The 16,428-nt window shown below is 37.9% G+C and overlaps 1 protein-coding gene across 1 annotated transcript in view; it reads right to left on the minus strand.

Annotated features, from left to right (window-relative positions):
• Positions 1-947: 947 nt before the first annotated feature.
• The window catches only part of ST8SIA4 (ST8 alpha-N-acetyl-neuraminide alpha-2,8-sialyltransferase 4), a 99,066-nt gene continuing 83,585 nt past the window's right edge, over positions 948-16,428 (minus strand). The window contains 1 exon segment of the mRNA XM_020892805.2: positions 948-5,419. Within this exon segment, the coding sequence (XP_020748464.1) occupies positions 5,137-5,419 (283 nt within the window). The 3' untranslated portion in view covers positions 948-5,136.

The raw sequence follows: 16,428 nt of genomic DNA on the forward strand, positions 1-16,428 counted from the left end.
TAAATAATGACTTACTTGCAAACTAAGTTTCCAAGGGAACTTCTTGCCAGTTAAAAAGTATAGGCATCAAAACCTGATGGTTAAGAATGTGTACACTGAAGTCAGACAGACCACTTGAATTCAAATCCTTGTTTTCTCATTTCTGGGCTTTGTGACCTTTAGCAAATCACATAATCTCACATCTATAAAAATGGGATATTGCAGCTTGCATCTCACGGGCTCATGTTGAGGTCTGATTATATCCCAAGAATAAACAAGGATTGCCCACTGTATATGGATCTTTGAAAGAAAAAAAATTACACAAATACCAACGAGATTGATATTCACCAACCCTTGTTCATGGTTCACTGTTGGTCTCTAGCAAATGTTTTAAAATTACAGAAGGCAAAAAGTGACCTCATGAAACTAAAGTTAATAATTTCTGGAGAAAATAATGCAGTCTGAAAACAGACCAGTCAGTTCTAGAAAGCCATGAAAGCTTTAAAAATGCGGTTTTTAGGATCATCCTTTGGAAGATGAACTGCAAACAAGAGCCAGTGGGTGCAATAGCATTTGCAATCACAAGTCACAGGGCAGCCGTAAGAATGTGTAAGGACCTGCTGGCTTCTTCGGCCATGAAGCTGGAGTGACTCACTGATAGCAGTCACTGGGAGTACAAATTGGATATAAATGACTGTAGCTTATGTAACATTCCATTCCCTCAACTACAAACGCAATGCACCACACACACAAAAACTGTTCAGGATTTCCGGATGTCCATGAGGGTTTTGATATTGTCCATATTGCTCTGAATACACTTTAAAGAAATGACTGGCTAAATTGCAAATTGCTGGGGCTGACGGGGAGGGGAACCAGGAACCCTAGGTAAAGCTTGTTAAAGCTGGTATCATCTTAGGTTGACATGCAAAGTGGAATAAACCTTGTAAATATAAGAGATAAGAGAAAGATGAAAAAAAAAGGGGGTTTAATTTATTTTACAGTTTTACAAATGATAAAACAATAACACCCCATTGCTATACATAAACAAAAGGGAAACAGTGTTGAACAGAATGAACTTGACAGAATAAACCTCATCTTTCAATTCCACAAATGATATAAGAAACAGTAGCAATTATTCTGTGCAGCAGTACTATCTCTGTAAACTCTTTTTTTTCCACCCCCTGCTATATACATTTGAAACTCTTGTGCTTTTGCCTACACAAAGAAACAGTAATTATTAAAAGGTGCTACTTAAATGCGGAGACAATGGTTCTGGAGCCACAATCTGAAAACTGCAATTCAAATACATTGCCAGCTTGAAGACTTTTTTTTTTTTTAATTTTTTTAAAGATTTGGATATACTAGACCCTCATTGTAACTCTAGGTATGAACAACATAGAATTCAGTTACAAAGTAGATCCCTTTAAAGCAGGTTAGCAACTGAAGTTTCAAAACAACTTCTTTATTCTAAAGAGGTTTTATCTCCAGGGTGCTTCACATCGCAAACCCTGAAGACACGAGCGTAACACAAATCCAGTGTGTGTATATTACAGACTCTGTGTATACACACAGACACACATATATAGCATTGTATATATGTATCACACGTCTATTTGTACTATGTAGATATATCTATAGCACATATATAATAAAATATCTATTTCTAGGTGGGCTTTATTTGGATTTTCTTTCAACAAATAGGAACAATAACCCTCTCTCACTCAACTTGTCAAACATTGGTATACTGATCATGTCTGATGGGGAAACTCTCAAACTGGTAGAGGTCACAACTAACTATACATAACTCTTCCTACACCCCTTCCACAATTATAGATACTCCCAACAATAACCACATAAAACAACTCTTTTATGAACCAAATACCACACTGTGTGTATTATGACTAACTGGCTCAATCAGAAATAAATTACTCTGTTCACCCTTTTCCTGCGTAGTAGCTTAATAACTAGTTGGTATGTACACTACCTACAGCATTATTTAAATAAATTGCTTCTGTAAGCATATATGTAGAAATTCCCATTAGCAACTGATATACATTTCATTTCATATACAATACATAAACACATTTGAATGCCCAGCACCTTCTTTCAGACAGAAAAACTTCCAGTCATTTCATCAGTCCTGTGGGCTCAATCATCAGATCTGCCCAGAAAAATCTGTTACTGATTTATTATTTTTTATTCCAGCAACTTAATATTAAGTATAGAACAGGCTGGGTAATAATGATGAAAATGTTTCCATGGCCTCTTCATGTCAACAGCACAGTAACAACCATGTTCTCAAAGGGACAGGAGTGTTTCACAGTCAGCTGCCTGAGTGTTGCCAGGTACAGGTTTAAATCATGAAAAGGAAATAAAATATTAAAGCTGTGAACATAGTATCAGAGGAAAAAAAAACACTCAAATATTTCAAGTATGTACTTCTAATTTGATTTCATCATGATCGCTTTTGCCCCCTGATTGGTTGGATCGGAATTCTTTTTCTTATTCTTGCCTTGAGCCTTCAGTAATCTCCCTGCCCCACCTCTGTAAGAAGGCCACAGTGGATGGTGAAGGGGGAGGGGAGATGGAAAGCGCTACAATAGGGAATGGACTGGTCTTGTACAGGCTGTCTTCTTTGAACACCAAACGCCTTTAATTGAATTCATTCTTGAGTATTGAAAGTTCCCTGAGATGAACACAAGTAGTCTCAGTCGATACTGAAGCCCTTTTTATATGCTGAGAATTTTGAGACTGGGCAACGTATTTAGAGAACATAAAGTACAGGGTACCAAAGCAATGTGAAGCTAAAAAGGCACTACCCAATGCGTTTATGAGATAAACATCAATGCGCGGAACAGTGCGTGTCTGGGATGCTTTTCTGTGGCCTTCAAATTGTCTCAACACATTTGTTGAAAGCACAGTCAAAATGGCAAGGTACCTTGATGCTACTTTTTACCTTCAATGAGTTCTGAGATGTATCTTATCTAAAAGAATTGACTTGTGACTTCAAAATTTTTATTGAATTTAAATTAAAGACTACTCAAACAGCTTGTCTGCAAGTCCAAATTAAGTAATCACCTACTTTTGATTAGTTGGGTATATCAGACTTTTCAAGTTTACATTCAACATATGGACTTAATCCTTTAAAAACTTCCAATAATAAGAGGTTCAGTGATAAATTACATTATATTCTATCAATTTTTAGCTATGTATCTCCTTTGTGGGTTCTATTTTGTTTTATTAGAGACACATAAATTCTCAGAAAAAATAATCTTCTATATCCCAAGGTTCTATAATATTTTTAAAAAGAATACCACATATTATTAATATATTGAGAACTGTATTACTATGAATATCCTTTTTTTGATAACATATATATATATATGTATATTCTTTATGCTATTTATTCTTTTTCAGGCCTTCTTCTCCAAGAAACAAAACATATATATTCCTCATACTATTTCTTCTTTTCACAGATTGCCTTCCCTCAGAAACAAGAAGTAATCTATTTTGTTTTAGGGCAAGAGTAGAAGTGGGAACGTAGCACTTCTGCTTTCTAAAGAAACAATTTACCATCAGAATTACCTACCAGTGTAGTAATTACCAGAAATTGGCCTGTTGGTCAATTCTGTTATATGTTAAAATTTTCAAAAATCACTTTATTAATAATTTCATGTGCTTCTCTGACAACACATTAATGTGATAATGTGAATAAATTTAACTCAGAAAAAATATTGGTCAATTTAATTAATCTGAAGTTCAAAATACTGACATACAGTCTCATTGTTAAACCTCTTAAAATTATCTCTGTGATGAAAACAGCACTCTATTAATCATTTCTGCATGAAGAAATTTTAACAATCATCTACAGAGCAAGTCAATCTTTCCATCTGAATTAACAAGTGGGATATCAAAGAACTGGAAGTCACATTTCAGACCTACCAGTCAAACATTTACTCTAATGGGCAAAATGCTTCCACAAAATCATTATGAAATGTAGAAGCCATGGAATCTCCTTTTAAACAAAAATGATGTTTGAGTTTGGAAAATTTAAAATACCTAGAGACAATTTTAACATTAGTAGCATCCTAATATACTAATATGTTATTTTCATGAAAGGAGACTGGTTTCTCGTGTAGACATGTCAGTATAATCTTTGGTACCAAAAGTAATTTTTTTTTTCCTGCTAATTTTACCATCTCAGATGACACAGAGTTTGTCTTCCCTTTAGAATGGTTCAAGATTGCTGAGTGATACAGTTTAGCTGGTACCTTCTACACCATTCCTGGAGAAGGAAATAGCAACCCACTCCAGTACCCTTGCCTGGAAAATCCCATGGATGAAGAAGCCTGGTAGGCTACAGTCCATGGGGTCGCAAAGAGTCAGACACGACTGAGCGACTTCACTTTCACTTTCACTTTTTCTACACCACTGGAAAAAAAACTGGGAGGTTTACAGTTGTGCAAAACAAAACTTTTTTTACAAAGTTACTGTGTGATACCTGTTTAAAAATATAAGAACTTTAAAAACGATCACTTAAAGATTACTTATCTCATTCATATTTATCTCAAAGGATTTCAAAGCACCCCGAATACCCAAACAAAAAGAGACTCCAGAAGGCAAACAAGAACAGAAACAAAACATGAAGTTCATCATGATCAGACTCAGAGTCCTGACTGAAGGCATTTCCTTGAGTTGTTTGACCTCACGGATTTCCCTGCTCAAACTGTTTCCATCGTGGTTTCTGCTGACAGGACAGTTCGGTTTCCCCAAGGGCTGAGTGGTGTCCCCGGCTTCCTCTTCTCAAGCTTGGCGTTGCAGTGCCAGCCCAACAGTGATGAACGTTTTTGCTTCGTTAACTCATGATGAGTGCATTGTTGGATCTTGTAAACACTACTGATTATACATTCAAACTGTGTTCTGAGTGGAAGTGGCACTTACTAAGGACCCTTGAAGTCAAAATACTTAATTTTTAGAGCACTTTGCAGGTATTTCGTCAGCTGGTAGTGGATTTCTCATGAATGTCCTTTAATCACCTTTCAGGTAAGTGGTGGATGCTGCAACCCAGTCTTGTATTGGATCCTGTTTTTCAAATCTTAGGAAGCATCTTCAGAAAAGAAGTGCGTATTCAGTTTGTCTGTATGTTTTAGGCGTGCTTTATTGCTTTATGCACTTTCCTGTTGTCAGTTTCAGAGCTCCTCTATTATGTAGCACATTTAATGTTTTGAATTCTAATGGCATTCTATGAGGACTTGCATTGGAAAAGTACCTATATTTTAAGTCATCATAGTAATGATATTTGACAGCTTTCCCATTCAAATCCTTAGGGAATGGCCAGAATCCATACAGGTGAATTTCGTCACAGAATCTCGTGGCAAGTGTATACATGAGTAGACCTGTGCTGGGCCTTTTGATGGGGACTTTGTTTGTCAGCCAGTAACTGGGAAGAAAAAACATACACACAAGAGAAGAATTTAGAGAAGCATTCAATATAACCTATAGCAAGCATACTATGTATAAAGCAAATGAAATGTGAAAAGTAACTGTATAAGTGACATTAAAAAGTTGCTGAAGAAGTAATATATTTCTCATGCATTTAGAAAATTGAATGCATTTATTTTATCTTTCTTATCCTTTATTTTCTTGCTTATTTTGAGGTCACATGAATAGCCAAGGGGCCTGGAATGTGAGTAAATATTACTGGGGAATCTTGTATTAAAAAGAACTAGAAGAAAACTTTTATAGAACCTCCAGAGTAGAATCTTCTCAGAAAGGGTTAAACATGACTGCAAAAGCCATAGTAATTGGGCAGTGATTAAGCAATTTTTTCAGAAAAAGAGGATTTGAAACTATGCCTACAGGTTTTCAAAATCTTTCATATTTCAATTAAAAATCCAAACACAAATGGTTTGCCTGTACTATACTTACTTATTCAACTCCAATTTCTAAGTCACATTTTACTAAAGCTAATTAAGAATACTGCCTCAACCCACAGAAGAACAACAACATAGAACAAGTAACAAATATTTGTAAAGCGTTCACTGCTTATGTTGTTTAAAATTTGATTAGATAGAAAAATATTTTTCAATGCTGGTAAGTATTTTATACTATTCTTTAAAAAAGGCAATAAAATACTCCATAATGTTTGATCCACTTTTGTTGCCAAGCTTTGTTCACCTGAAAAGCATGCACACTCACAAGTTAATCATCATCTCAAACAGGAAAGGAGGTATCCCAGCCTTCTTGCCACAGTCATGATCTTATATGGGATCAGCTAAAGTTAAGTACTCTTGCCTGGAAAATCCCATGGATGGAGGAGCCTGGTAGGCTGCAGTCATGGGGTCGCTAAGAGTCCGGACACGACTGAGCAACTTCACTTTCACTTTTCACTTTCCTGCATTGGAGAAGGAAATGGCAACCCACTCCAGTGTTCTTGCCTGGAGAATCCCAGGGATGGGGGAGTCTGGTGGGCTGCCCTCTATGGGGTCGCACAGAGTCGGACACGACTGAAGCGACTTAGCAGCAGCAGCAGCAAAGTTAAGGAAAAATGTGGATTTTCTTTGATATAAAAAGTTGTCTAGTTACACTGCCAGAGAACTCCTAATCCCAGGAACTATTAATTAGTGAGAACTTCCACAAAGGACTATACCTGCATACAAAGCTCATTAGCACCCAGCTGCCAACGGCACCCCATGCAGGACGCCTCTCCCAAACAACAAGCAAGAAAAAAACCCAGAAGCAGTCATCAGCAGATGGGATTCCCACAGACACCCCAAACCATACCACCTCACACAGTCCTGTCCACTGCAGGGGAAAAAGATAAACTCACCCCCTCCCACTAGAATGCAGGCACAAGTCACCCCCAAATCACTGGGCCAACCTTACCCACCGAGGGCAGAAACCAAAAGGAAGAAGGAATACAACCCTCGAGCCTGGGAAAAGACCTCAGACGGAGCAAGTTAGGGGAAAAAAAAAGACAAGACAGAAATATGGTGCAGATGAAGGAACAAGGCAGAAACTCACAAGATCAAAAGTTGTCTAGTTACGAATGAATTGAATACATTTTGTTTTTATTTTTGTTTTTATTATTATTTTCTATTCAAGGAAATATATAACTGGATATCCAAATATGCATGTAAGATTGTTCTATTCTGGTCATTGCTGTGCTTAAATCCTTTCCTTAGATTTTACATGATGTTTTCTTTTTCTTTTCTAGAAAGTAATTTACGATGTTTTCCTGGCCGGATCAAATACATCTACACTAATGAATACAAAAACCTAAATTTTGTTTCACTTAATTTGGTTAAAGAAATATTGGACTTTCAAACCTCACTACAAACATCCAGAACAGGGAAAATATACTTAGCCGTTATGATTCCTGTTTTTCTTTTTTTTTTTCCTTCTTACCCGCCCCCACCCCCCCGCCCCTTTCTTTGAACCAGTATTGACCTTTTACATTTTTTATTTTCTTGTTGGGTAAAGGGCACCTGCTGAATGTGGTGAGAAACGTGAAATGCGTTATCAACGTTCTGTTAACGCAAGTGTTTTGAGAAAGCATATTCTCAGTAAAGAAGGTTATTAAGGAATTTTTAGAGAAGAACATCTAAGAATTTTCTCAAAACCCAAAGGCATGATCAAACCCTGTAGCACATATACTGCTAACATCATGAAGAAACCACAGAAGGATTTCGTGCAAGGAGCATAAACTACAGCTTTGAAGAAACTTTGATACAGCCTGCAGCTCTCAGCTCTGAGAAAGCAGGTGTTGCTAAGATGAAATGGTTATTACAGGAAAGTTTTGTGAGCATGACTTGTGTGTGGTTACAAATGTCAGCTGAGGCAGTTGGTTAGTTTAAAAAGTGCGTTTATAAATTTTTTAAGTGAGTGAAGTAAGTTCAGTCAAAAAATAAATAATAAGATCATTTCCATCAGGGAATGTCAATTACGGGAAATAGTTTGGCCATATATGGGCTTCCCTGGTAGCTCAGACCGTAAAGAATCTGCCTGCGATTCAGGAGACCCAGGTTCAATATCTGGGTCAGGATCCTCTTAGAGAAAGGAATGGCAACCCACTCCAGTATTCTTGCCTGGAGAATTCCATGGACAGAGGAGGCTGGCGGGCTACAGTCCATGGGGTCACAGAGTCAGACATGACTGAGTTACTACACTTGGCGGTATATTGGTCATGCTGAATTACCTTATTTCTAAAGTGGGAGAAAAATAGATAGGAGAAGAAAATGTAATGCTATAGCATTTGTACGGGACATCACGGTCACATTATGTGTAATTACAAGATCATATTATAAATAACCTTTGTGATGTTTGGCTTACAACAATCTGAATAATTTTTTAAAAATTGACATTTTTTGAGAAATAATGAAAATAAATAACATCTTATTGACTTCTAGAAAGAAATCACAGGGAAAAAGGCCTTAATAAATGGCATCAATATGTAACAGATAAATTGAAACAAAATCATCTAAAGCAGGTCAAGAACTAAAGTCATAATTATTATAGTAACATTCTGTGAAATAAAAAAAAAAAAACATAAGGAGCCAATCCAAACACAATCAGTAAAAATTTGCTGAGTGTTTAATATAGCTCTAATGTTATGCTTGAAATTGTTTAGGCCAACCTAAGCTATCAAGATTCAGTATTTGTCCAGGAACACAGTACAATTTTAAAGAATCTGTTGAGTATTTACTTATATACAAGCTGGCATTTAAAAACTATAAATTTCTTGTGAACAGTTCATCGAAATAGACTGTTAAGTTTTTAACTCTAATTAGGAAAAATGATGGAAAGCAATTAACTGATAAAATAATGAACTATTCATACTCCAATTCAGTACAAGCTGTTCTAATTTTTATTTCAAATTCATATCTATTATAGTTTAAAATTCAGCAGTGTTTTCAATTCACCAAATAATCTAGTTTCCATATATCTATTTCTTTGAAATGAATGCAGAAGAAAAAATATTACCTATACTCCAAACACAAATTGGTAATTACTGCCACAAGGTGCTGAATCCTTTTGTTTCCCTAGCTGTTTTGAATCAATATGTATTAAAACCATTCATAGACATACATAGGATATTTTCTATCAGCTAGGCTCAGTTTTATTTCAGAAACTATTAATCCCCCTTTCCCTCCCTTCCTTTCTACTTTAATATTCTAATGCTCTGTCTTGTATGAAACAAACTCACCCTGGATTTGCCGTGTAACTTTCTATAGATGTAAAACCTTCCACAGTTTTTACTCCTTCCCAGGAAGGTATCTAATCTACTCTTCCTCCAACACATCAGTCCCATTTCTTATTTCAAACAAAGACAACTTGAAATGCCTTTACTCATAACATTGGTGTGCTATATAGAAGGCCAAATTTATTGTCAGAAGTTATGGGTGTGAATCCGTAATATAATGCTTATGAGTCCTTGGGAAAACTACTTTACTTCTTCAGACTTTGGTTAATACTATTTAACATATAGCATCATTATAGCTCAGATGGTAATAACTGCAATGTAGCAGATCTGGGTTGGTTTGATCCTTGGGCCAGGAAGGTCCCCTGGAGAAGGGACGGTCTACCCACTCCAGTACTCGAGCCTGGAGAATTCCACAGACAGAGGAGCCTGGTGGGCTATGGTCCATGGGGTTGGAAAGAGTTGGACAGGACTCAGTGAGGAACACAACATTGTTAGGATAGAGTGAAGAGGCAGTGAGGACATAAGAACACAGCATAAAGCTCGACACACAGCGGGGGTGGTGGTTTAGTCACTAAGTCATGCCCTACTCTCGCAACCCCGCGGACTGTAGCCCGCCAGGCTCCTCCATCGATGGGATTCTCCAGGCAAGAATCCTGCAGTGGGTTGCCATGCCCTCCTCCAGGGGATCTTTCCGACCCAGGAATCAACCCACAGTAAGGAACAGTAGTTGAACTTCCAGGTAGCCCACAAAACCCATTCTTCAATCCCACGCCCACAGACTACCTTCTCCCGGCAACATCTGAAACTACAAATGGGTTGGATGTGTTATTTCATCTCAGTGGTGTGTTTCCTTAGCTGAGAAAAAAAACCATCTGACCATATATATGGCTTTAGGGTTTCCTCTGTTTGTAAGATTCGATTGCTGTTTCAAATCTTCTCTCTCCGAGAAACTGCGTGCTCCCTGAAGCCGCATGAAACTCTTGTTCCAGCTCTAGCTTCCTCCTCCCCATTCTGTTCCCGTTACTTTCTTTAGTGTTTAATATACTCAAAGCAAATGCATTTGATGACCAATTGATATTATAATGGGTAATCACAAGCTTAAAATACGGAGTTGAGAGGTCACTGCGGATCTGGTCTCAGACACATCTCTGCACCACTGAAAACGTCAACTGTCTCTGAACTGTACCAGGCCCACGCTCACCACCAGCTGTGTTCTGAACAGCATCTGCCAGCTGCAGCCTCCAGCTCTCAAGGTCTCTCCCTGTAACTACGCAACTATTTCGGATGCCAACCAAGCTTTACTTAACAAGCACCCTTACTTCTTGCCAGGTCCGATTATAATGATTGATAAACAACTCATGTAACTAGGGGCTTCCCTCACAGCTCAGCTGGTAAAAAATCTGCCTGCAATGCAGGAGACCAGGGTTCAATTCTTGGGTCGGGAAGATCCCCTGGGGAAGGGGATGGTGACCCTTTCCAGTGTTCTTACCTGGAGAATCCCATGGACAGAGGAGTCTGGCGGGCTACAATCCCTGGGGTCGCAAAAGTCAGACACGACTTGGTGACTAAACCAGTGCCACTCATGTCACTAACTGCAACCTTGAGGTTTTTGCCTTTATAAGCTCCCTCCATTGTATAGTTCTGTGGGACGCAAATCAAGTGTTTCTTGAATATATGTCTCCTGGGCCACAGTCCTAACAGATAACACCAAATAAACACCTTTTTATTTCAATCAGGTCTCCGTTTCTAAAATTCTGCCTAACATACTTAATAGATGCCTCTTGATTTCAAAGCCCGCAACAGGTTCCATTTTATCTCATGATCAATTAGATAATAATCACCTCAGGAGCCAAAAAACACGATTGTTTTCAGAAACCCATGTTTTTGAAATAAAAGCAAAAAATATTACATTCAAAGTAGTATTTAACATGCTGATGATAGCTCACACTCAACACACTGGCAAACAAGGAATATTAATTTGTATTTATATCTAAACAAAGAAGCCAAAAAGTTTAGAAGTAATATCATATTTTTTTCCTCTTAAAATATTATTCTTCCTGAAATCAACCAAGAAAATTTCTAGAAGAATTTGAACATAGAGAATGAATTCCCACTGTGCCAACAGATTTAATATTATATTATATGCAAAATATCCATTCAAGAGTCCAGAAATTATTTTCTCTGGGATGGGAGCTGGAGTGCACAGTCCAGGGTGCCTGTGCATTCTGAGTTCCAATGAATCTTCTGTTTTCTCCACTCATACTGACCTTTCCGCAACCAAACCTGGAGCTTGGCTCCAGAGGAAGATTCTGTTAAAGGTAAATAATGTGGCTTCTGGCTGTACAATGTCTGCAGAAATCTCAGACATTATAAAAGAATTCGTCTTCATCATCTTTGCAGAAGATGTTTGCATCTTACCAATTCTACACTCCACTCCCCTAAAATAATTCTTTTATAATATCTGAATATTGTATTCAGGATTGTGTCTTCCACGCCTATCATTATTTAAGTTCATTGTTAGGAGGAGTATGTGTGTTCAGATTATAAAGTTTAAGACTTCAAAGCAATCATCCCTAGGCATACTGAAATGGAATACCGCTGCTGTTTTATTTTCAACTATTCAAATTGTCCTTTCATTGTATTCCCAGTCTGCAGCATACTATGTAACATGATTCGATTTTAAAAGGGCATAAAACTTATTTTTTTCATAAAACTCTTGTAACCTTCATGATACCTTTTAGGATTATTGAGATAGCTTGGCTTGTCACAAAACTAGGGTTGGTGATCATTTCTTAAAAAGAAAAGCACTTCACTGAGTTCTCACTGTATTCATTGAGAATAATTCAGTCCGCCATGAATTAATTCCTCTATTATTTCAGAGAAGCAAAAAGTGATGGATCTTATACCTAATTCTTATGTGAGGAAACAAAAGGACAGAGTAGTATATTTAATGAGATTTGGCAAGATAGGAGTTAAGCCAGGAGTAAGCGATTTATTAAAAGGTAGTAACAGTAGTAATAAGTTGTTATTTATAATGTGCCAGAGACAGTGTTAAGAGCTCCACATATGTCGCCTTCTTCCTTTAACCCCCACCACAAACCTGTGCATGTATGTCACAGATGAGGACACCAAGGCTTGGGGAGATTCAATCACCAGATTAAGGTCATAGAATTTGAGGATGACAAGCCCACATCTATCTGGCTATGATGATTTCAATTTCAGCTAAAACAGAATAGGATTCCTTAGCTTCTACAAAGCCTTCATCTTGGAACAGCAAGCCCTTAGGAAAATCTGCAACATGGAGTTCACATCAGGAAAATTAAACAACTGCATGGTGTTCTGGTGATTGACAGTCTAGTTTCAATAGTGATGTGCTTTATGCAAGGAACTTTCTTGGCTTTCTTTGTTTTTTTCAAAGGTAAATAAGAGCTGACCAGTATAAAGCACCCACTTTTCCACATAAGCACTCTCAAAAGTGTTTGAAGTCAGAAAATGATTTCGTAGTTTCAATATGTAACTTATTTAACCACACTGAAAATGCCAAAGGCAGTGACACTGAATCAAAGGGTAGGGATTTTCATGCAGATTTGAATAAGGCTTCTTAAAGTATTTTGAAGTGTCATTAAAATGAAAGCAGGAATTTGCAACCTCAAGAGGTCAAATTTTTTCTGTGTGTCCTTTATATGCAGAGCTCTGTGCTGAATAGGTGATAAAAAGAAGACAGAAAATTCTTTCTGCTGAGTATACAGTAGTATATGGAGTATACTCGTAGTATACATACAGAAAATATTTTATCCACCTTCATAAGTCTAATTCATCAGAGGCATAGAGAACTCAGAGTTTGTGAAAGGAATAGGGTTACTATTTTTGGCGAATAATCTACATTGTATTCGGTACCTATCTGTTATTTGATGTGTACTATAGGAATCAGTCTTTTGCCTGATTCTTTGACTCTGAATTCACTCTTCTTTTCATCTGGCCAGGTACACTGTCAGGTTGAGCGTAAATATGGGGTAAGAAACTCTAGATCCACTTACACTACACTGACTTTGCCAAGAGTCTCATGTTTTATCACTGAATATGCAACTCTTATCATTGTGACATTACTAATTTCCCTTCATACAGTTTCAAAGAACTCTCACATGTTCCACTTAAATCCTGCAACAGATGCTATAGGATATATTACTATCCCTGTTTCACACAGGTGCAGTTAATAGCTCAAGAAGTAAAAATAACCCATCCAATTCTGCTCAGTGAATGCTGGTGTTGTTCACCAGCCTGTTGGTAAATGTTTTAAAGCAGACACTGGCTAGAGGAGAGAGAGAGTTGCATTTTTGTAGTGCCTGCCAATTTCTGTGGTGTAAATATTCCCATCAGGGCTAATTGCAACCGACTAAGCTGACATCATACTGTAGGGTCCGTCTAGTCAAAGCTATGGTTTTTCCAGTAGTCATGTATGGATGTGAGAGTTGGACTATAAAGAAAGCTGAGCACCGAAGAATTGATGCTTTTGAACTGTGGTGCTGGAGAAGACCCTTGAGAGTCCTGTGGACTGCAAGGAGATCCAACCACGTCCATCCTGAAGAAGATCAGTCATGAATATTCATTGGAAGGACTGGTGCTGAAGCTGAAACTCCAATACTTTTGTGAAGAGCTGACTCATTTGAAAAGACCCTGATGCTGGGAAAGATTGAAGGCAGGAGGAGAAGGGGACAACAGAGGATGAGATGGTTGGATTGCATCACTGACTCACTGGACAAGAGTTTGGGTAAACTCCGGGAGTTGTGAGGGACAGGGAGGCCTGGCAAGCTGCAGTCCCTGGAGTTACAAAGAGTTGGACACGACTGAGTGACTGAACTGAACTGAAGCTGACATCAGTTAGCACTGAGCTGGGGGAGGGATGGCAAAATCAGCTCTCCCAAGGCAACACAAGCCAGCTTCACTGCACTACTGATGGTAGAAGAGAGACGGAAAATAGTCCTCTAGACCTGCAATCTCTTTCCGTTCGCACGATAAAACTCAACACTAAAGAACCTTGCTTTAGAAGGAGTCCCAGGTAGTTATTTATATCCTATTTTCAAAGAGAGAAGGTGGAGGTATGACGTGTATCTTTGTAAAGATAACCAGTATATCGTAAGAGGGAAGTGTAACTTTATTATATAAAGCACAGTGCTCGCTTTCTATTTTGATCGCGTTGTGTTTAACTCAGTGCTAGACACACACTGAGTACTTAGTAAGTGCTCACTTAATGTATTACTTCTGGCCCCTTACAGATCTGCAGTGTTAATGAGATGGAGCATGCACGTGCTTTGGCTATCTCCGAGTGACAACAGTCATCAGTGGGAAACTGCACCAAATGTTGGTGTCTTGGCTTTGCTTTGTGTTCAGCAAACTATGTGGTCTTGGGCAAACCACTTAAACTTATTCAGCTTTGGCTTACTTACCAGTAAAATGAGATTCTACATACGGCTTCTCCTACACTTAAAGCTCTCATGTGTAAAAGGTCACAAATAATACCTGAAATCTGCCTAGGAACATGAGTGTTTACCCACTAGTAGCAGCAGCCCAACCTTTATGTCTTGCTATTAACTATTAATCATTCCGACTTTGATAATGTGTCATGTGACAGATATGCAGCCTCTTCCTTCAACAACATTACCCAGCTCTTTTATAAAAGTCGTCCCTGCTGAAAAAACAACATCATTTCTAGTTTCCTGTAATAGTTGTAATGAGGAGCAGACGGTTTTATTTGCTCTCCAAATCACAGTAAAATGATACTTGTTATCTAAAAATTATAAAATCATTCAGCACAATTTTAAGCACTAATGCTTAAAATCTTGAACTGGCACATGGAGGCTATGGTAAAAAAAAAATAAAAAAAAATAATAACATGGACATAATGTTACAGGCTTTAATGAGTTTCTATTATAACCCAACTGATTTCTGAAAGACAACTGAATATATAATCTAAACTGCCAGAATGAGGAAGTGGTGACGCCCAAAAGGTGAAATATTGGCAACATAGAAGAGGGACAGTCTTTTGAAGTATGATGAAGGAATTAAATGAGGTTAACGCTAAAGCGCTTTGTGAATGGTCCTTTTCATGAGGGATCAGGTGACTTTTTGAAAATGAAAAATTACAGAAAGTTTACATTTCTCCTCCTAAAATTAAAAGGAAGCCGTGAAATCATTTCTCATAAGACAGGGAGTCTTACAAGAAAAGAAAGAGGAATTAAGGGTAAGTAGAGTAGGTAATCCTAACACTTATCAAAAATGGCTTAGATACTGGCAGGTGAAAATGATAGCAGTGATTCATCCATGAGATTTTCCCCTTTACATAAACATTTACTCTAAGCAGGCACTTAGAGATCACACTTCCACATTCCCCAGCCAACATAAGTGAGGTTTCTCAACAGAAGTCCATTTTGCTCTGCTCCAGTAACAAAATGTAAACAGCTCTTCTAATGGCCTGATGATCTTATTTTAGCTTCATTTGGACTATTTACAAATGGATACGCCCAGTTTACATCAATAAGTCAGGTGACATTAACCTTCCAGATAGGTCTGGTGCTCAAATCTATTTTAAGAGGAGTAAGGAGCAGCAAATGCAGGCTATGATCCATTCAATAATAATGTGATCTATAATCCACTAAATAATGAAAAATGCTTACTACCAAAGTGTACAAACTAAACATCAGCCAAAGATCAGAGTTCTTCTCAAAACCCAGTGCGAATCAGAATCAAGATAGTCATAAGCAAGTTCAAAGAACTTCTTTTCAGCTTTCTCAGCAAGTATAAAAACAACAACATCTGGGGAAGGTAGTCAAATATAGATCACTATTCTCTATTTTTACTCCTGTCATAAAGTGTGTGACGCTGAAGAGACAGACCATTTAGAAAACAACCTTGTCCTTGGCATGACGTTATCACTCAATAAAGAACTTTCTACGAGCATGTAAGTTGAGAAAGGGGTTTCTGGCTGAGAGAGGAGTCCCATGAAGGAATATTGCTGAGACAATGCCAGCAAAGCAGGATTTATGGCCTGTGGTGGTGGCAGTGGTTTAGTTGGTAAGTCATGTCCATGTCTGACTCTTGCGACCCCCATGGACTGTAGCCTGCAAGGCTCCTCTCTCTATGGGATTTTTCAGGCAGGAATACTGGAGTGGATACCCATTCCCTTCTCCAGGGGATCTTTCCAACCCAGGGATCAAGCTCAAGTTTGATTCTTCACTTGGAAGATTCTTTAC

The sequence above is a fragment of the Odocoileus virginianus genome, chromosome 3 (assembly GCF_023699985.2).
Source record: "Odocoileus virginianus isolate 20LAN1187 ecotype Illinois chromosome 3, Ovbor_1.2, whole genome shotgun sequence".
Taxonomy (NCBI): domain Eukaryota; kingdom Metazoa; phylum Chordata; class Mammalia; order Artiodactyla; family Cervidae; genus Odocoileus; species Odocoileus virginianus.